Consider the following 22,337-nt stretch of genomic DNA (forward strand, 5'->3'; position numbering starts at 1 on the left):
TTGGGAAGTTTGGTATGAATTATATAACCTGTAAGCATTTAATGGTCAAAGAAGATGCTTCATGGATTGCCACATACACCATAAAAACACATAAATGAAACGAAAGAAGGAACTTTGCCTGAAAAATACATATTTTTCCAGCCAACGTAGGAGGGCCTTACATGTTAAACTATGGCACTTTGCTGTTTTTAGCAGGGTTTGTTTCAGTCACCCTGGCACCATGGCATGTCTGCTCCTTCTATTACTTTGTAAGTTATCTTTTAGTTATGTAGGCTTCCATTCTCCCTTGTATAGCATTTTCTTAGTCGAGAACTTTCTCTCCGGTTGAAAATAAGTTCCAGACTAACGTGCCTATGATGTACAATAAAACTGACACCTTAAACACATCATTCCAGGAACCTGCAGGAGTGAAATTTGCAGATGTATTAATAAACTTGATACGAGAAATTCGAGAAAAAATTCAGCATCAAGGTAAAATATTCTAAGCATAGATTCAGTCATATACCTCGTTGGAGTATGTAACCAGTAGCAGCAGTCCCAAAAACACCAGCCAGCACTCCGGCTGTGTTTGACAATCCTAATAGAACTCCCTGTGATTGACACAAACGACTTGCTTTCAGAAAAAGAAAAATGCCATTCGAAACAAGAAATATTGTTCATTAAGGAAATTATCCAGAATTTTAAAAAAAGTTCAATAATGATATTTTATATTGAGAGTGATCATAAGTTCAATAATCAATCTGTTGTTCTTAGTTCTAGCTCTTGGCAGAGAACATGTTAGACGTCAAATAATATTATTATACTATTAGATTAGTTTATTATTTGATTAGGAGTTTTAATATTATTAGAAAATTCCCGTAGCTGATATTTAATTCAATTAGGAGATTTTATATTATTAGGAGTCCTTCCTTAATTGGAAGATTTATTTTTATTTGAACTATGTAACCTCTATTTAAAGAGGCCAATTTGGAAGAATAAAGTGCAGTCAGAATTTATTTTAAAAGTTAAGAGATTTAAGACTCTCTCAACGAATCTGAGGTCTGGAACTCCCTTCCACGAGTTCCACCTGTTCGTTATAGGTCATTCGCGCAGAAAAAACAAGGGGAAAAGCCCCGCTAAGTCAAACAATTTCCCTACAAATCGACCAGTGACTCGATCCATAACTAGGGACCATAACACAAGATCAGATTGATGTTATCAATTATCGAATCAACCATTTGGAAAGATTGGTTCAATCTTGCAAATTTAACAAAAGCATATCACAAGTATGGTACAAGCAGAAAAGTAACAAGATATTAGAATCGCAAGCAACATCACCTTTAATTATATGTTACTTTATACTGTATTATAAGAAACTTACAGCATATCGTGGGCCGATGTCTTGGTGATTGGAATAAAGACCAGATTGAGAGAATGCATCAGATCCCTGCCAGACAAAAGCATTTATTGATCAAAATCACAGTCAGATTTGAAAGTTCAGTTAGCTTCATCTGATTTTAATCTCAACAGAAACCAAACACCTAAGACAGGAGTTCTTTTTTTTTCTTTACATGAGTTTACTATGCACACTGGTTTTGTTATAAGCTAAAGGGAAGTTTGTTCCAATAAGAAGCTCATAATTGAAAAGAAACAAAAAAAAGAATATTAGATTGCATCAATTCAGAGCTCAAGTGATATGGAAAGAAAACAATATGATACCTGACTACATGCCATGCACAGCACTGCCATAGCAGGTGTCTTGACATGGATTAGCTGCGTAAGGAAGAAAGCTGGCCCTAGAAAACCTATCGATTGCATGATCTGCAGAATTAATAGGTTTCAGACATGATTACATAAAAGGAATATGAGTCAAGTAGTGTTACCATAACTTAACCAACACTTCTACAGAACTAAATATCTTTTCATCTCATCTTGAAAAAAAGGTCGTGCTTAATGCCATGTTAGACTCCATAGTATATATACAAAAAACATAAGACTCCAGTGTGTACTTTTGTGTTCACTCAATTGATCAAGTTGACTTTGAAATTTCTAATTTGGTACTAGCTGCTCAATAGCTTGTGACACCATGAGGGCATGATGCTTACGGGAAAGACGGAATTGGGATTGAATTTAAAATAAGAATCAGAAGGGATATAAACAGATTAAAAAAAGTTGGTACTCTCAAGCATATTTAATAACCCTTTGAAATAAATCAAATTCTAAGAATCAAAGAGAATTGATCCTTGCCTTACGAACTATTGTTACAGAAAGACCTTTGCTCACTAGTGTGTCTGCGATCCATCCTCCTATATTCGCAAAGGCAGCCATAGTCAACCATGGCAATACACAGAGGAGTCCAGATTCAGTCAGGTTGAACTTCAAAACCTGTGAGAACCACAATAACATTGGATATCAAAGTAAATGAGAAGGAAAAATCCAGATTCAAATATAATTTTCTGGCTGCTAGCTTGGCCTCGTAAAAGGTCAACGGTAGTGAGAAATTCAGTAAATAATGTTCGTAATCTAATCCACAGCACTGATGTGATGCATATCTGGCAGGTTAAGGCCAGCACAGGCAGGGGCGGAGCCAGAAAATTATCTTTTTGGTGGGGGATGGAATTAAGTTATAAATTTTGATAAGAGTTAAAATGCAATTTCACCATTTTATTAGCTAATATGTTTATAAGAGCCTGCCAATTCTCCTTACCTTAATACAATTAATAGAAGTCAGTCAATATCCGACATTCAGGACACATGGTGCAAGCAAGCAAATGAAAAGCATGTACTGGAGTCAATGTCAACTATAAAGTTGACATTGTTCATTGAAGCACGTTTCAATTACCTGATTATAGTATGTAGGCATCCATGTCAAGAGAATAAAAGTTCCCCAATTATGGCAGAAGTGAGAAATTATGAGAGCCCAAACAGGGGCTTTTGATAATATTAATCGCCATGGAATGACCGTTACAGGTTCCTTGGATATGCTGCCTCCCATGATTATTTTCTTTTCTTCTATACTTAGCTCAGGGTCTTCCTTTGGGGAGCTATATGCCTGAGAAGCAACCAGAAAAACGGCAGGAAGAATTTTCAAAGTCATGAGTGACATCCATCTGCAAGTACATTGATTCATTCACTTTTTTTATAAGAATATTCAAAACTACTTGTTTAGAGTGCCTTGTGAAAAAATAAGGTTGGGAATCAAAAACATTTTAGCAATAACAGGAGCAGAAACAACTCGCATTCTAACATGTCTTATAGGACCATGGTATGAAGAGGTTCAGTTTGTTTTGAACTCAAAACAAGCATCATTCAGCCAAAATCACTTACAAATGGTGAGTTTCAGAGGAGAGATTTCTATGTTGATTCTTCTGACATACTTCGAATAAAAGCTAAAGAAATTAGCAACTCACTTTTCTCAACCATAATGCAAACCAGATGCTTCCAAGGGAGCCAAATGAGTAAAATACAGATGGCCACCCAAACTTGTTGATTAAGATAGGAGAGAAAGCCAGCCCAATAACAGAACCAAGATACATGCCACTGTACACAAGTGCAAGCGATCTACTTCTCTCTGACACTGGAATCCACTTTGAAAGTAGGTTGTTCATCGCTGGCATAGCCACACCCTGTAAAGAAAATAGTTCAAACAGATGAGTATCCATTACACTTTCTTCTAGGAAGGTAGGGAACTGTTGGCAAACTCAATAAGGAAGCAGTGACAGAGGCCACAATAAATTTGGTTTAATATTATTATAAAAAATAAATATATATATTAAAAAAGAACTGAAAGGTACATGGAATTAAAATAGTAGAAACCTCTAATCCATTTAAGTTGATGAGAATATCTTTTTCCTTTCCTCTCATTCTTTCATCTCATTCTAACTGATAATTTAACTTTATTTAAAAAAAAAAAAACTATCTTCTTAGCCTTTTTGTACAGGCAAAAAAGGCTGCTTCAGTATGTGAATTTTGAATTTTTGGAAGTAGGTAGTTAACCACAGGCAGTATAGATATAAATTAAAAACTAACAAGCAAAGCAGAACCAACCTCGCCAATTCCCATAAAAGCACGCATAATTAGCAAAAATGGCAGTCCAAATCTTGCAGCAATAGGTGTCAAAACAGTAGCCACTGACCACCAGACAACTCCAAACCCCAGGACTAACTTCCCACCAATTTTATCTGCCCATATGCCTCCAAGAATCTGAATGTTAAAAGTAAATATCAGATTAAAAAGATTACCAAATTTCTAGCATCAGCAAACACTGAATTGAAAACCACTTAGATGCTAAAGTGTGCATCAAACTTGGAAGATTCATGTATGCAACATCACTGCTAGAAAGTTGACACATTACATGCTGATGCATGGACATACTCAAGGGAAATTAAATAATTCTGCATTTTTAATATATTTGATCCAGACCTGAGTGAGCAAGTATCCCCAAAAAAAGGAGGACTGAATCAAACCAACTGTTGCACTGTTCCAGTTGAACTCTTTCGACATGGGGAGTATAGCAATGCTCATGTTAACCTGCAAAAGGCATATATGGCAAGCAGCTCACTCAGCATCCAAGTAAAGAGGTATTAGAGTGCTGTTGTTCATGAAGAAAACTACTCACACGATCCATATTGCATAACAGGAAGGCTGCAAAACATAGCAGCACAATAACCCAGCGCTTTGGAAAATCCTGCCACAACGGGACTGCTTCCTGCATGTCTCCTCCAACTAGAATAGCTTCGTTCATTCCATCTGGAGATGGCAAAGAGTCCACCTTTGCTTCTGTTATGTCATACTCTTCAGATTTATAGTAAGCAGAAGTACTGTTTTTTCCTATCCCATCCTTGTCACTTGGCTCAAGGCAACCTCCAGGCACTGGACTTGAAAAAGAATAGTATCCAAAACTTCCTCTACTTCTTTGTCGCGGGGAAACTTTGTGAGACTTCTTACAGTGGCACAATGACACTGAAGAAATAAGTTGGCTGCCATTAGGTGAAACTGATAGAGGTTTCAAAGTGTTTTCATCTAAATGAACAGTACTCCTTAGATATCGGCCGCATGTGTATCCAGATAAAAAACCATTTGCTGTTTGGCTCCATAACTTCCGGTAAAACTTGTTACCATGCAGAACAGCAATGCCTGATCTCTCTCCCTTGTGAAGCAAAATGGCTTGTTCCCCTTGACATACTTTACCTGCCATTGTCATAGTTAAACTACAAATTACAGAGATATTCGTGACGTAAGGGAACCTTCATTTGTGTGCTAATTTATCATGGCAATTGCCAAAATATGGCAATGAACCTAAAGAAGAAATCTCTAATTGGAAGGAAAAAAGCAATTAAAATCCAAGATGCTGTATATAATACACGCCTAGGGGACCTGGAAAGACAAGGCGAATTCCCCAAAGCTTATGACCAGTAAAGACCTTTTACCCCACAGTCCACACCGACCTCATCCCATCAAAACTTTTAACCAATCAAAATCCCAAATCAGGAATCTTCCAGTTTTGCAAAACAATCCTAAGGGATTTTACTGAAAGATAATAAGTATTAAAAACCTGAAATTATCCTTTTCTCATCCATCAATTGGTTGACACCATTTATCAGTTAAATCACCAAATTCAGCAATAAAACAAAATTATCAAATCAATCTAATAGCAACATCATTTATCATCTCCATACTTCAACTTCGCAATACAAAGTAAAATAAGAATATTGCATGCAATCAAATTTCCATCTAAACTTCTTCAAACTTCAATGATTCCACGGATCTAACTTACTCTCATCCACTTCAAAGTATACTTCAAATCCAAAGAGACTAAACTGAAGAAAAAAAAAACAAAATGTAACCAGGAGCAAATAAATTGGAGGAAAATGCAAGTATTAATCCCAAAGAAAAAAAAAGCAGATAAATATTAAGCTAAAAGAAACCTTGAAATCATCTCCACACAGGATTGCTATTCATTAAAGGAAGTAAAACAAAATACCTGAACCGATAAAAGAACCGAAACTCCGGTTGGAAATCAGACCGCCGATAGCCATTGGTGAAATGCAAGTATTACAGTGAAAAAGCTCGACTTTAGAGAACTAACTAGTAATTATACCATTTCAGTTCAAATCTATGACACGACACCGCTTTTAGCTCTTAGTACCAACGTCCTCTGACGCTGGAACGGATAAACAGATCCTTCTGTTCCTTTCCTTCGATAGAAATTTGTTGCGGAGGTTTTTTATTTTATTTTCAAAGCGGGAAGAATCTCAGTGGTTTCTATATACCGAAGCAAAGGAGGGTCGAGGGAACGACACGTGGGCATATAATCCTTTGAGAGATTAAAGGTCCTGAAATACCCCCTATGGGATTCGAAATTAATAATAGGAATGGCATGGCATGGATGGTAAATAAAAGGGATTAAAATGACTGTTATAGGGAATTAGCATGACGATATCTCAACCGTGCTTAACTAGAAAGGTCTTGCCATCGCTGAAATATTTTGCGTTCCGACAAAAAAGAAAGCCGGAAAAGGATATAAAAGTGATGAAACTTTTTAGTAATTAACTTATTGTTTTTATTTAAAAATCATGCGTGGAATATTCGCATCGTTACAAGTGGAAATGTTATACCAAAAAAAGAAGAAGGAAAATGGAATTAATGGACAAAATAATTTGCAGAGTTCAGTTGACATGACAGCTGGAAATCAGCCAAACCTTTCACTCCATCTTTTTGCGCTGTATCGTTGATATTTAATTTTTAGTGTGAAATTTTATTTCTTTTATTCGTACATTTTTCGACTTACGTAAAAAGCTGTAAATTTAGAATTAAAAATAATAATAATTCAATCCATCTCTACGTTCTTTAGACATTATTGTAATTATATACTTTGTTTAGACAAAGATATTGGTGAAGCTCGCAATAGACAACCTTGAAGATGGTTTAAACTTAACACGATCCTCCATAGTACCTTTAAGGTACCTCAATATCCTTTCCACTATTTTAAAATGAGGATTTTGCATGAATTGAAAAATATGATTTCCACTAGGCAGTTTACAAGATTTTCTTATACTAATTTCCTAAAGAGTAATTCAATATTAATATGTAGTACAAAATGCCAGGTTAAGTAATATCTTTCCTATACATCAATATAAAATCTCTCTCCCAACTAAAATTTTCCTCTTGAAAACTTACTCACAAATGGAACATGAACTTGGTTTATCTTCTAAATAATTGTATCAGGTTCCTAATAGCGAATAGGTAAGTACTCACTCAAATTATCATATATAATGACACAAACATGACTTCTTTAAATAATCATTCTAAGCTTGTGATTCTTCAATAAGTGTGAACATAATCTATCTTGAATTGTGATCGAATAAATCTTCAATAAAGAACCAAATATTCAAAGAACTTCAAAAAATAAACGTCTATGGAAACATCTATTTATTTAAGGAAACGCGATCACTTACAAAAGAGTCCTTAATTGATATTTAACATGATCCAATTTAATAAATTGCTTCTCAAAATTCTCAAAAAATAATGTAAGAATAGTCCCATTATTTTTTCAATCAAAAGAATGCCAACGTACATGGCAACTTGCATAATCTTCCAATTGCATTTGGACGTATAATTTACACTAATATTATCCCATTTTGCATTGCCCTCTCAAGAAAGAATATAGTCTTGAATTTCAAAGACGATATTGTTGGGAGAGATAATCACAAATTTAAAATATAAATTATAAAACGGACATAAATGATGTAAAAAAAAATCATTTATGATGGTGATCTCTTAGGATGCAGGATAAAAAACAAATTCTTTACTGCACAAAATAAAATACTGTAGCAGAAACAAATATATATATATGGATGGATGGAATAAAACATTTGTTCACCGTAGTTGAGGTGGTTTTAAACCTTGAGCATCTAATTGTCCAGCAATTTACAGTAGGTGACAAAGACAGGAGCCTTGATAAGGTCAATAGCATTAATAAACACATGATACTATGGATCAAAAACAATAAACACATGGTACTAGATACAGGCCATAAACCATAATTTCAAGCTTTGGTCTTGAATGGGATGGCTCGGATGATAATTTGATGGTAAAGTGCAGCTCCAATGAAGGGTCGAACCCAAAAGATCCACTGTCAAAAGGAACAATTATTATTCTTTTTCTTTTATATGAAATGTAAAGCTATTATGTCAAATCTGAATCGAATCAAAGAAAAGATTATATGTCAAAGGGGTTATAATAGTTTTTAACTTACATGGTCATCCCAAGCATGGTTCCTGTTATAGACGATGGTTGCTCCAAGGCTCCTGGCAGGATTAATGCCTGTTCCTGTTATGGGGATGGTTGCCAAGTGAACCAAGAACACTGCAAATCCAATAGGCAGGGGGGTCAAGATCTGCAATCTCATACACAGAAATGGAAAAAAAACAAAAGAATGTCAACAAACAGCCTAATCTTGCCCATATTCAGGTATCATGGAACAGAAACCAACAAACAAATTTCAAAAGGAATTACCCAAAAACCAAATGATACCTGCGATACCAGCGGTGCAGTAAACAAGAGCAAAGATCATGCCACGAAGGCCCCAAACAGTGACTAAATTGGGGGGTCTTGGTGTCGCGATAGCCACTCCTCAGTGTAGAGACATCAATGGAGTTGGACTCAATTTCTTCACTTCTACACCTTTAAAGATATCAGGACTTTCATGACATCGGTGTCGCGATAGCCACTCTGAATGATGTTCTTCTCGATTTTGAGCCCTTATCGTCTTTCTACACTAACTCAATTACATTGTTAAGTTTCTGATGACACATTTGGCCAATTTAGGTCTCAAAAGGTCTAAAACTAAGTAAAAATCTTAAAGCTAAAAATGAAAAAATATATATAAAAAACACTTAAATTACTTGAGCATAAATTCCTCAAGTGTATTAAAGAGTCTAATTTGATATATCAAATTATATCATATCATAAAGCGAGAATATCGGAGGAATGCTATATATATATGCAATGAAATCTAATGGAGGGGTATCAATACATTCAAAAGAAGCTGTCCACCCTAATTTTATGGAGAATTTACTTGTGAAAGTTTTTAACGTGTTTTCTATTATTTCCATTTATTTTATTTATTTTTACACTGTACCCATTGTTGCGAAGTTAACTACATGAACGTGTTAACAGCGCAAAGCCTACATGACCTCATTCTCATTTGTTCCACTGATGCCCAACTTCATTTAATGATTTTCCTGGTTCTAGAATTAATTGTTTTGAAGATAAAACTGAACCTTGTTCACCATTATTCTCGTTCGATTAATTAAGTCAAGAATCAACAATATATATATATTTGTGGTGAGGCCTTCAAGCTCCGGACCAGAGATGATTTCACTATGAGGGTACTTCCTCAGCTCGGGTCTCACAGCCTGTACAGTTTTGATCAGATGATGGCACCTCGAGGGGTTGAGATCCTTGGCATTGTAGATCCCTTGTAAGTTTTCAACTTCATTTTATTTATTGTGCTTGTCAAGGTGCAATTTTGATTGTGAGAGAAGCCAATTCAGTCAATCACATTTTCCAGGAAGCTACCAAGGACAAAAGAAAAAACAAAAACAACACCCCAAAATAAAGTAGATCTGTATTCATTGAATTTTAAATCTCACTAGGCCGATATTTGTCCTTATCATGTGTTAGGGTTAAAGTTAGAATGAAAGGCAAAGGGCTTTTCAACTACCATCTAATCAGGTGTAATACAAAGGAGATTGCAATTCAAAGATAGTGAAGGAAGTTACGAATGCTGAAATATGTATTCAGTTTTGTTGAATCTTATTTTTTCGAAGGGTGATTGTATGCTGTATTGTTTCAGACTTTATCTGACCTTTTGGGTATGTATGTTGACCCTGTCCCCTGTTTTGTCTTTTTTCTTTTCCCAGTGATACATCCTCTTGTACACGGAATTTAGTTATAAAAAAGATGATTCAGTGTGATGGGTGCTTTTCTAATAAAAATTAAATGGAGTTTTCGTGTGGCATCAAAATTAAAAGGTCTAATCGATAAATTGTCCTTTCCAAATTCCAGTTTCATTGTTTCTTTGAATTTTCAACACGTAATCATCTTTTAAGAATAGTAGGGTAGGGTCCACACATGTGGCATTTCCCACACGAGTGGTTCCAGCATTTAAGAATCGTAGGGTAGGGTGCATGAGTGGCGGTGGACCTTGTGGGTATCCATGTGAGGGCTCCCTTCCTTTCCATTGCCGTCTGTATAAAGAAACTCTGCGACGCCCAATCCCATGAGGTCAGGTCCATTCTCTACTGCTTTTGCTGTACGGTATGTACGGAAAGTTGTAACCAATTTAGACGGTGGGCGGTAACCTTTGAACTTCCCATTACATATTCTCCCACGCGCTTTTCTCTTTTTCAACTACTCCCAAGTCCCAACCCCTACGACATGACTTTTGCGAGTTCTCCTAAAATCTTGGTTTTGGTTTGACTCCAAGATTTTAAATTTGAGGGTTGATATTATTCATCGGATTATGAAAATGATATTACTATTTCATCTTTTCCTTTTCTCATTAAAATTTTTCTTAAACTTCACATATTTGCTCAATTTTGTATATAGGCGAATCTAGACAAAGGGATTAGAAAATTTTCAAGAGATCATTTATTAATTTATAATTTCGTTTTTTTTTTCAATTTTGGAGTTGAAAGTAAATTTTACAATATGTTAATTTATAATTTTATTATTTTACGAGAAGATAAGAACATCATTTTTCATTTTTAAAGTAGAGAGCAAAACACCTGCTTGATTTTGCTCGAAAACAAAGAAAGCCCAAGGGCAGCTAAGACCAAATCGGATTTACAAACCCAAAACAAAGGTGCAAAACAAAAAGCAAATGAAGTGGAAAAAACAATTAATAGTAAAGCAAAATAGAAAACTAACCATAAGAGAGAGGCACTATCCAACTAACAACCTAGTGTATCAAATTATTAATCTTTAATAAATGTAAATCAAAGTTTTAAAAATTTTCATTTCATTTTCATAGTTTTATTTTTCATTTTTTTTGTTACATTACAAATTAGGGGAGGAGATAACATTGCTAATACTTCAACTTTAATATTTGAATACCAACACAAAACTCTTCATCAGTAGCCCCTTTTAAGTTGTTGGCTTCATTTCATATTTTTAACCTTAATTCTTTGTATTTTATGTTTTCTTTAATGTATTCATTTTTTAAAAATCCATTTTATATTTTTAACCTTTTAACTTTATTGGTTTTTATATTTTGAGTTAATATATATGAAAGTGCTTGAACTTTACAATTTATACCTACTTGGTACCTACTTAACAGTTAATATACCCAGCGGAAAATTAAAATTTTGAAAATCGACTCGGTTTGTGATATTTATAGCAATAAATCTTAACTGAATTCGTACATATGTTTTTGGCTTACCGGACATTCGTTGTTCCTGATTTTCAGCCAAACGATCTTCTCTACTATTCCCGTACCACGAACTGCTTTGAGTGTGGGCTCGAACCAATTGAATCGAAACACAGAACTAGAAAAATTTTTCTCTCATTTTGGGGTCAAAATAAAAATTTTCCCTTCTTAATAAAACCGATAGAATTGTTATTCCAGAAAATTTATATGTAATAGTTAAGAATAAATTCTCTTTATTTTTTGGCAGAATAATAATCTCTCTAAATTGTGTTAATAGCTCTATCGGTGGCATCTATTTATAAGAAGAAAAGGTAGCACCCTTATTGAGTTGTAATAGTTTATTTCAAATAGAAAAATAATATCCTACTTAGAATAAGACTAGGGTGGATGGTACACCCTAGTATTCCTATTAGGGTTATCGCCTCATTCATATCCATGAGGGGTTTTTAGGCCTCTCTCACATCGGGTCCTATTACGAGTACTTCCTAGGCTTTTTTAACCCGATACTCTGTAATGTGATCCAACCCGATTCAGTTTTTCTATTTCCCAATATAAACTTTAATATTTATATATAAAATAATTTTCTCATCCCTATTTTATCCCTAGCAAAATTTTGATGATTTTACCCTGTTAAAAATTTGATGATTTTGGCCCTGGTAAAATTTTGAGAAAATAAGTTCAATATTTCACAACACAATATGTTCATTACGACCAAATGATTTGTTTTCATTTTCGGGCTTCAAAACAGTCCAAAAACATAAATTCATTTTTCCGATAATTTTTTAAGTAATTCATATAGGATTGCAAATGGATCATTTCCATTTTCATTCCCATTTTTGAAAACCTACATTCATTTCCAAATGATTTCATTTCTCCATTTCAGAGAAAACTGTTGAATCTGGTGCCTTAAGTGTAGTATTTTTTCAATATACACTTGTAATTTTCCTGAACAGATTGGTTAATAAAACAAATTCATTGATTACATCAATATAATTTGTATAATTGTCCTTACATGGTTTTCGCATGCAAAGCAAAATGGAAGCAAATGTTGCTAATTGGTTGTTTAATGTTTAACTAATACTAAGTGGTATTACACTGTCAAATCGTAGTACGAAAAGATAAGTTGTATTAGTAGACAAACCTAAACATGTCCTTCGTCTAATTGGAAATTAGCAAATCGATTGAAAGACTAATATGTCGTCTATCAAGTCCAATTGGGGAGATGTGTTATCTTAGGCATCAGAACGGATGACTCCGAAAAGATAGAGACATAGATGTGCTGACTAGAATTATAGTATATTGGACAAGACCCAAGCAGAATATATCCTGAATCTGTTTATGGATTTATTCACTTGTGACGTTCATAGTATAGCGTATCTAAAACTTGAGTGGATGGCAGGCTATGTATGCGTGACTTATACACTTTGATGTAAGTAAAAGTCTAAGTTCAAATAGATAAGGAACCAAAAGCTGGTGCGTTGGGTGTATGACTTCTGTAGTGTGTAGCGTCATTCACAACAGTGGAATTCATAACTTAAAACATGGGTAAATGACATTCTCTCATTGGCATTACATGGTTGATGAAAAGTAAACGTGACCACGGGTCGTCCGTCTTTGTGATGGATGACTTAATCACTTTTTTTTATAGTGATTGACTTTTCATGAAGAAAGATGGAATGATTACCATGCGATAAAATAGAATCATATTGGGAGAACATATATTTTCCCAAAGAGGTCAATGATATCCTATGAGGGTAACACACTAATGACAAGGTCATTGGACGAGTACTAAGTAGTTGCTTTTGTAATGATATGTCATTGGGGAGAGGTTAGTCACGATACTATAGTGAAATGGAAAAAACATTGAAGCTAGTTGGCTACACCGACAATGATTAGGCAGGATCGGTGGATGACATGAAAAGTACCTCTAGTTGTTTCTTTTCACTTGGATCTGGCGTATTCTCATAGAGCTCCAAAAAGCAACAGATTGTTGCTTATTCATCAACTGAGGTAAAGTATGTAGCTACAACAACAACAGTTAACCAAGCAAATTGGCTGAGAAAAATTCTTGGCGACTTGCATCTTGTACAAACTGAAGCAACAAAGATTTTGTGTGACAATCAATCTGCCATTGCACTTGCGAATAATCTCGTTTTTCATGGGAGGACAAAGCACTTCAAGATAAAGTATCACTTTGTGAGAGAAGTTGAACAGAGTAAGGAAGTGACTTTAGTTTATTGCAGTTCTGAAGATAAGCCAGTGGATATTCTGACCAAGCCTTTAGGAAAGGCGAAGTTCGAAAGGTTCAAAAAGGAAATTGGTGTTCGCAGCATGGTAGCCAAGGTGGAGTTTTGCGAGATGGCCAATCATGCAACAACTCACACAAATGGCGGACAATCCAAATATGAATTACTTGGCAGATAATCATCTGATGAATTGCCTCGCGGACTATTGTTATGCAGGCCATCATGTGATCATGTGAACTATCATATGAACAACCATGTTGCAGATAGTTCATATGCAACAAGCTTGGTAGACTGACCAAGTGAGCACAAGCTGTGATTTGTATGATGAGGTTTAAGACCTACGGAGTGTATCCGTGGAATGTGTTTGTTCTAGGTTGAAGATGCTACCAGTGATGAGTGCGTGTTTATTTTAGGTAAAAGTAATCTTAGTTGGTAGATGTTTTGATGTATTTAGGTAATGATTGACATGTTTGGTTAATTTACTTGTCTACAAGAAATGTATTTCAAGTTTCAAGATTTTTTAGTGGGGTTTGTTGAGTTCTCTTATAAAGAAACTCATATACATTGTAAAGCTTGAAGAAAATGAAATATAAAACAGACTTGTTATACTGCTAATTCTCTATTTTGGGTTCTTTCTTTGTTCTAAATGCCAACAAAACTATTTAATAAGTGCCCGTCCAATGACTTTGTCATAAATGTGTTACCCTTATATGATATCCTTAATTTCTTTGGGACAAATCCGCTCTCTCAATATGATCTTATTTTATCTCGTGATAACCATTACATCTTCCTTAATGAAAAATCAATTATTATCAAATAGTAATCAAGTCATTTATCACAAAGAAGAATGACTTGTGGCCAAATTTACTTTTCATTTATCATGTAATGCTAATGAGAGGATGTCATTTACTCATTAGTTGAGCTATGAATTCTACTATTGTCAATAATGCTACATACTACAGAAATCGTATACATAAAGCACCAACTTTTGGTTCTTTATCTATTTGAACCCAAGCTTTTACTTACATCAAAATATACGATTCATGCATGCATAGCCCATCATTCACTCAGGATTAATGTATACCAAACTATGAATGTCATAAGTGAATAAATCCATAAAAGAATCTAAGGTCTATTTTACTTAGGTCCTATCTGAAGTACTTTCAGTTAATCAATTACATTTATGTATATATCTTCTGTGAGTCATCCACGCCGATACTCAAGACAAAACATCTCCCCAATTGGATTTGATAAACAACATATTAGTCTTTCAATCAGTTTTCTCATATTTGTTAAATGTTAAATGTTAGTTAACTAGTGAGCCAATATTTGTTTCCATTTTACTTTGCGTGAAAAAGCATTAGAGATAATATACAAAGGGTATTAATATAATTTATGCATATTTCATTAAAGCAAAATTTTCAAAAAATACAAGTATACTTAGATGGAAATACTACACTAAAGGCACTAGATCCCAACATAGGTACCAAATAGATACAATTTGTCAAGTTCAGGTATTTCCGTATATATTAACGCTTATGTTTTCTTTAATGTATTAACTTTTGAAAGATATATTTTAATTTAAATATAAAAATAATATATCTAAAATAATTTAAGTATTTTTATAGAAAAATAAAAAATAAAAAATAAAAAATTCAAACTATAACAAAAATAATGAATTTAAATTATTATGAGTTGATTTATTATTAAAAGAGTAATTTAGCGTTTAGATAAAAATTAAAGTAAAAGTAGGGTCGACGTTAGAAACTTTTTTAGAGGGATATAATTAAGTTATAAATGTGTACGAGAGTTAAAATACAATTTCAATATAATAATTTATATATTTATAATTTCTTAAAGGATTAAATAAAAAATTATCATATTTAGAAGGTAAAGTATAATTTTATCATAATTTAACTTAAAATTTTAAAGGATTAAAAATTAAATAATCTATTTTAGGGTCCCCTAATATAACTTTATATATTAATAATCCCTTATCCATTTATTTTTTTCAGTGATATTTTGTTAAATAAATTTTACAACATTTTATTAAATAAATTGTAATATTTATTTTCTATTGAAACAGATAAAAATGTTAAAATTGAAAAAGCGTGAAGTGCAAATCCCGACCTAGAGCGTCAACCACACAGGAAAAAAATAGTAAAAAGCAAATCCAGTCAACAGCTATTACCAGACGGCGTTTATTTCATGTTCCAACCTTCAAACGACAACAACCGAAAATTAAAAATTAATAAAGTGATAATTTTTCCTTTTCTCCCCCCCGGCTTTCATCTTCTTCACATTATTTCCTCTTCAATTCGTTTTTCCCCCCTTCATTTATCTCTTTGAAAGAAAAGGAGGAAAACCAATAATCCTCTTATTTCCTATGGTAAATCTTTCTAAATATGGAAATAAATTGGGATGTATTTATAGTAATTTTAGTTGTAGTTTTGAGTGCCAGGTTGGGTTCGGCTGGAGATATTGTTCATATCGACAACGTTGCTCCAAAGAGACCTGGTTGTTCTAATAACTTCGTTCTGGTATTCCCGCAAAAAACCCCCTATACTTTACTACCTTTACTTTTTTCCCCCTAGCTTTCTCATTGATGTCTGTTTGGTTGCTAAGAAAATGAACGATGAAAGAATCTTGCTTTTCTTTTTCTACTTATTGTCGGGTTAAGATGTTTTTTTTAAAAAAGTTGATATGTAGTTTAACTGTTTCCTTTTTTAGATTTATTTTCTCTAAATTATGACTGTCTTTTTGTTCTTCCTGTTTGATTGCTGGGAATATTTTATTTTCTGGGTTTGTTTGGATGATTTTGATCCTGGTGAAAAATTATTGCGAGTAATTTTATCTTTTGGTGATCCAAAAGGATAATGAATTGTATAATTTTCTTTGAGCTAAATTATCGTGAACTATGGTATAGGTTTTTGTTTTGTTTTGTTTTTTGTTATTAAGGCTAGGTGAGGAAATACATTATCTTTTTTAAGCATTGGAAAGAATAGTTTATCTAAACGAAGCTAAATAGTTATTTTGGGTTAATCTGAGGAAGACTCTTTTGTCATAATATTGGAATGGTGAAGCACTTGTAGACATTTCCTAACAGCCAAAGGAAGGCTTAATTTTAAAGTAGATCCAAAGTGCATTATACTTGGATTCTTTCCATTGGAATGTCTTTAATCTCCTAATATTTGCAAATTGAACTCAGCTTACAAAAGTTAAGTAAATAGTTAATACGTTGACATCTTTTTGTTTGTTATTTTCCCCTTCTAAATGTTGGACTTAATAATAGATTTTGTTACTTCTTTGCTCCCCTTTTAAAATTGAATTAGAGATGGTACTTGTTTAGTCATAATGATTTTTCTTGCTTTATTCATATTCTTTGGTACATCGTTAATGTAAATTATGAATATGGATTTTGTATTAGATTGATCCAATTTGTTATAGGTAAAAGTCCCAACCTGGATTGAGGGTTTAGAAGACAATGAGTATGTTGGTGTTGGCGCTCGTTTTGGACCTACTTTGGAGTCGAAGGAAAAACATGCAAGCCATACCAAACTTGCACTTGCAGACCCTCCTGATTGTTGCAGCAAACCTAGGAATAAGGTTTTCAAATTCTGATCCTTTTTACAATGTATTCATCCAATTAGGTTCCTGACATATGCATGTGCTTTCATCTGATCAGTTTCCCTTACTCTGGTTCCTTTACTCTTTCGTAATCTTGAACATCCTCTCTGTTGGTAGCTTACAGGGGAAGTCATTCTGGTGCATCGAGGTAACTGTAGTTTCACAGTGAAGGCAAATGTTGCTGAAGAAGCTGGTGCTTCTGCCATCCTCATAATAAACAACCAAACAGGTATCTCATGTCCTTTTACGTGCAACTAGTAAGAGCTTGTCCATCTTGATGGCCTGTTGTGGTAAAAATTAATTCCATACCCTAGCTCATTCATGTACTACTTGCCTTTATTAGAGGCATTCTCTTGACAGATGGTCTCATCTCATTTTATAGTAAGTTTTTGTGTCTGAACTGAAAGAAAAAGAAGATTTTCTGTGCTAGATGCATGATAAGATTATTGCTTCAATTTGGAAATTTGAAGAAATTTTGTGGGCTTACATTGGCTTATGACATCTTTCCGTTTTTCAACTATAGCCATACCACAACTCTGATCAGAAAACTGCTCATGATCTTGCATTTCCTGTTCTTCATGATACGTGTTTAAATATCATTGCATTTTATTCATCCACATTCTGTATAGCTGTTTGTGATGTCAACACTTGCAGTCCTTGGAGCTTAGTTGAGCTACGATTGTGGTAGTATCAGATTCTTAATCAACTTAATCATAAAAGGAAAATAAATGTTACATTAAAAATGATAGAATTTATTCTTATGGCTAATTACAGGTTTGGGCACTTGTCAGCAGTCCAAAACCTGTATTTGCTTTCTAAAGATTGAATCAGTTAATCTTATTCTACAGAACTCTTCAAGATGGTTTGTGAATCTGATGCTGATGTAAATATAAAAATACCGGCTGTCATGCTCCCTCAGGATGCTGGTTCACGTTTGGAAAAATATATAACTAACACCACCATGGGTATGACTTTCTTTCTTATGCATTTCTTTTATTACCATTGTCACACTTGATCCTGCCTTTTTGCTGTTCCAGAAAAATGCTTTCTTCTGATCTTTTACCTTGCTTGGGATGGGAATACCTATACGGCATTTTGTCAGATGGATTTTAAATTGTCTGCAATTTTCATCTTTATGTAGTGTCTGTTGCTCTTTACTCACCAAAGCGCCCAGCAGTTGATATTGCTGAAGTTTTTTTGTGGCTAATGGCTGTTGGTACCATCTTGTGTGCCTCTTATTGGTCTGCATGGACGGCTAGAGAAGTTGCTATTGAGCAAGAGAAGCTACTCAAGGTCACTTTTATACCTTAATTTTATGCATTGTTTGTTGAAATTCTCTTCTAGCATATATTTAGCTAAGCTTTTTCAGTACAATTCAATCATTCATCACTATCTTACGCTGATTGATGATGTTTGCACAGGATGCTTCAGAAGAATTTCTACAAGTAGGAGCTGCAGGTTCAAGTGGTTTTGTTGACATAAATACAACATCAGCAATTCTCTTTGTTGTAATTGCTTCATGTTTCTTGGTCATGCTTTACAAGCTAATGTCATTCTGGTTTGTCGAGGTTCTGGTGGTTCTTTTCTGCATCGGTGGAGTAGAGGTGCGCCTGTCTTCATATATTTGTATGCTTAGCTCAGTGTGGGTCATTCCTTTCATCTTTTTGTTGGTAGTTCACAAGTTATTACTGATCTACTTCATGTTTTCTCCTACAGATTTCAATATTTTTGTTTGGAGTTTTATGATTTAACTAATGCTGCTAGTCTTCTTTTCTCATATTTATATGCTTCTTTATTCCTGTTTTTGGTCTGTGATTCTTTGGAAAACTTTAGCCTAAATTAATTCACACAGTCTGCAATGTCACTAAATGTGACTAATGGTTATGAACTAAGAAGCCATTTGGCGAAAGCTACATTTTTTTGCACATGCGCATCTTGTGCACATCGAGCACCATGATCTATGTCTGAACACTTTTCAGGAAACTTCATCAGATGCATGCCATTTCAGGGAAGAAAACAATTTTTTCAACATGAAAATCTTGAATCTGTTCCCTAGGAGGGGATACCAGTTTCAGAAGCTGTAATCAGGGACAACTTGTTCCTTATAGATAACCAGCATTTGTCTCTGTTTCATAGTTTCTTTGGTGGACTTGGTGATGTCTAGTCCTTTATGTTTTTACGGAGGCTAAGATTTTGACGAGAACCCATGCCTGTCTGTGCAATTTTTTTGAACCTCAATTCAAAACATCTGTTGAATAAATATGCCTGGGTGTATAACTTAATTAATCAGAAGCCGCATTTGATTTGCATGTTATATTTTCCTGACATTCTCTTGAGACAAGGCCTGATAAAAAGGGCATAGGGTTGGGGGTTGAGGATGTTTCTTTAAGATAAGTGCTGATCCTTGTTATCCTTATGCTTCCAGGGCCTACAAACGTGTTTGGGGGCACTTTTAGCATGGTATGCATATTACTTCCCTGGTGCTTTTGCGTGTTTACGTGTACATCCTCTTGATTCTTCTGCTTCAATATGACTGTAATTAAACAGCATGAAAACCAAAGTCTCTCATGAAGATATGGAACAAGGAAGTCTTACAATGTTCTAAAAGCAACACTTTTCCCTAGAATACATGCTTTACTTTTTAGTGAGCAAGTTATAAGTCATATGACACTGACAGCTAAATATGCATGTAGTTTCAGGTGGTTTCGACGCTATGCAGAATCATTTATTAAAGTACCCTTCTTTGGAGCTGTTTCGCATCTGACACTGGCTGTTTGCCCCTTCTGCATAACATTTGCTGTTGTTTGGGCAGTGTATCGACGTATCTCATTTGCCTGGATAGGTCAAGATATTCTTGTAAGACCACATTTTTTTGTATCTAACCATCATGTTTGTGATTAGTGCTTAAATGCTGATCGGTTGATTTTATTGTATTGTATCTGATGTCCTCAGTTGCTAGTAGTGACATCTCTTCACATTGAACATTAATATGCTTGGAACTTAGTTTGATTTACATTCTTTCTGTGAGGAACTGATGATATTTAAACCTCCTTGTTTGCCTTTTCAATCAGGGCATTGCACTTATAATCACAGTCCTTCAGATTGTTCGTGTGCCAAATCTCAAGGTGAGTACCTTCATTTATTTGGCTTTTTTCTACCTACTGCTTAGAGACACATGCACTTTTTTGTATTATATCGGTCTTATCTTGTCCATAGGTCTGTACATACTGGATACACATGCATGTAGCTAGTTTACATTTGAGAATAATTGAAGTGTGTCGGTTTATTCTTTTGATGCTCTTTAGTGGTGATTCTTTACTGAACCAGGTTGGAACCGTTCTTCTGGGTTGTGCTTTCTTGTATGATATCTTCTGGGTATTTGTTTCCAAATGGTGGTTTCATGAGAGTGTAATGATAGTTGTAAGTAATTATGAGCATTATTTCTTCACCATTGGAGATCTTAAGGGGTTGATATTCTTTCTATAGACTTGTTGGACCATTGAGGAAATGACGTTATCTTTATTATTTTTCTTCTATATAGGTAGCTCGTGGTGATAAGAGTGGAGAGGATGGCATACCAGTGCTACTAAAAATTCCACGGATGTTTGATCCTTGGGGTGGCTACAGTGTTATTGGATTTGGAGACATAATCTTACCTGGACTGGTTGTGGCATTTTCTCTAAGGTTTGAATATTGGAACCTCAGCTGTCTGCTTTCCACAGGATTTAGAAATTAAATTTGATCTTTGTTATCTTTGCTGGTTCTTTATGCTTTTGTATGGTTTAAGACCTTATAAGATTTAACCATAAGCCAAAAGATGCTGATTGTAATTTGTTAGTAGCAATATTTACAAATATTTGTTTAAACCTGAAATTGTTGTTTTTGTTTGTTTCCGGAGTACTCTTATATCTTACTTTCATTCAAATGTTACAGCAATTAGTTTTGTTCCAAACAAAGAGATTTGTTTCTTATGTTTAGTCTGTTCATTGACTGATAGTATTGATGAATTTTGCAGATATGATTGGATGACAAAGAAGAGCCTTCGAGCAGGATACTTTGTATGGGCAATGACTGCTTATGGTTTAGGTATGACAAATTGTAAACTTGCTGAACCATCCAGTTGATATATGTGGGGAGTTTGACGGAACCAAGCCAAGTTCGAGTTTTACATTGTTTCAACTATACTTGCAGAGCTTGTTTAATAGTCCCATAATCTGAAGGCACAAAAATGATGTCCCTCAGATTTTTTGGACCCCTTGTATTGTGCAATATGAATATTATTTTGCAGCTTCCTTTTACTTTTCTTATGTCTTGCCCATTAATTCTGTATTCCTTAAATTCACTCCACAGGTCTTCTGGTCACGTATGTCGCCTTGAACTTGATGGATGGACATGGCCAACCTGCTTTGCTTTACATTGTTCCTTTCACACTTGGTAAGTGTCGATGAGATTAAAAACAGTGTGGTCGCTGTAACACACATGGCCATGCTCATAAACACCCGACAAAATGTCATCTTCCACTTTATTTCTCTTACCATTTATTCATCTATTGCATGGTTGCAGGTACCTTAATTACACTGGGAAAGAAGAGGGGTGATCTCAAAACTCTCTGGACAAGAGGAGAACCAGAAAGACCTTGTCCGCATGTGCAACTTCAGCCCTTAGAACAAAAGGAATAATGGTAATAAACTGTGAACAATAAGTAGCTCAACTGTTCGCCAGTTTTGGTGACTAGTGCAGAAATCAGTTGAAAAGCTCTTACCCTTTCAGGTTGTAGAGAAGCATGTTATATTTGCAGTATTTTCAACACTTACAGAGACTGACAAGTAACAGAGTAACTTTTAATCCAGTTCAACTAATTCTATAGGAGTTTTACAGTCGATTCTGTAACCCTATGATCAGATGATGAGAAAGAATTAGATGAGTTTGAGACTGCAGTTCTGAGTGATTTTTTTTGCATGAATGTTGTGTTCCATGGAAGTAATTTTCTTTTTTTCTTTGAGAACCCGGATCACATTCAACATATCAGTAAATATCAACATCTGCAACTC

General features: G+C 34.5%; 2 protein-coding genes across 3 annotated transcripts; one reads left to right on the forward strand and one right to left on the reverse strand.

Moving 5' to 3' along the window:
• LOC107952772 (ascorbate transporter, chloroplastic) lies at nucleotides 1–6,468 on the reverse strand. Its single transcript, XM_016887942.2, has 11 exons — nucleotides 5,963–6,468; nucleotides 4,598–5,169; nucleotides 4,402–4,509; nucleotides 4,027–4,182; nucleotides 3,390–3,605; nucleotides 2,822–3,031; nucleotides 2,227–2,364; nucleotides 1,699–1,800; nucleotides 1,361–1,426; nucleotides 506–590; nucleotides 1–399 (listed from the first exon to the last, which is right to left on the reverse strand). Exons 1-11 carry the CDS (start codon nucleotides 6,015–6,017, stop codon nucleotides 302–304), a joined length of 1,806 nt encoding a protein of 601 aa, XP_016743431.2. The 5' UTR covers nucleotides 6,018–6,468; the 3' UTR covers nucleotides 1–301.
• A 9,419-nt stretch (nucleotides 6,469–15,887) lies between these two features.
• LOC121219116 (signal peptide peptidase-like 4) lies at nucleotides 15,888–22,249 on the forward strand. Of its 2 annotated transcripts, XM_041096768.1 has the most exons (15): nucleotides 15,891–16,199; nucleotides 17,107–17,265; nucleotides 17,404–17,515; nucleotides 18,135–18,251; nucleotides 18,428–18,579; nucleotides 18,708–18,890; nucleotides 19,712–19,746; nucleotides 19,980–20,142; nucleotides 20,358–20,411; nucleotides 20,614–20,706; nucleotides 20,828–20,970; nucleotides 21,302–21,372; nucleotides 21,637–21,720; nucleotides 21,850–21,967; nucleotides 22,057–22,249. In XM_041096768.1, the coding sequence occupies exons 1-14, from the start codon at nucleotides 16,065–16,067 to the stop codon at nucleotides 21,963–21,965; spliced, it is 1,617 nt and encodes a 538-aa protein (XP_040952702.1). In that variant the 5' UTR covers nucleotides 15,891–16,064; the 3' UTR covers nucleotides 21,966–21,967; nucleotides 22,057–22,249. The 2 variants fall into 2 exon arrangements, with proteins under 2 accessions (XP_040952703.1, XP_040952702.1); XM_041096769.1 differs by lacking the exon at nucleotides 20,614–20,706 and having other exon boundaries at nucleotides 15,888–16,199; nucleotides 21,850–22,249.
• The last annotated feature ends 88 nt before the right edge of the window (nucleotides 22,250–22,337 follow it).

The sequence above is a fragment of the Gossypium hirsutum genome, chromosome D07 (genome assembly GCF_007990345.1).
Source record: "Gossypium hirsutum isolate 1008001.06 chromosome D07, Gossypium_hirsutum_v2.1, whole genome shotgun sequence".
Lineage (NCBI taxonomy): Eukaryota > Viridiplantae > Streptophyta > Magnoliopsida > Malvales > Malvaceae > Gossypium > Gossypium hirsutum.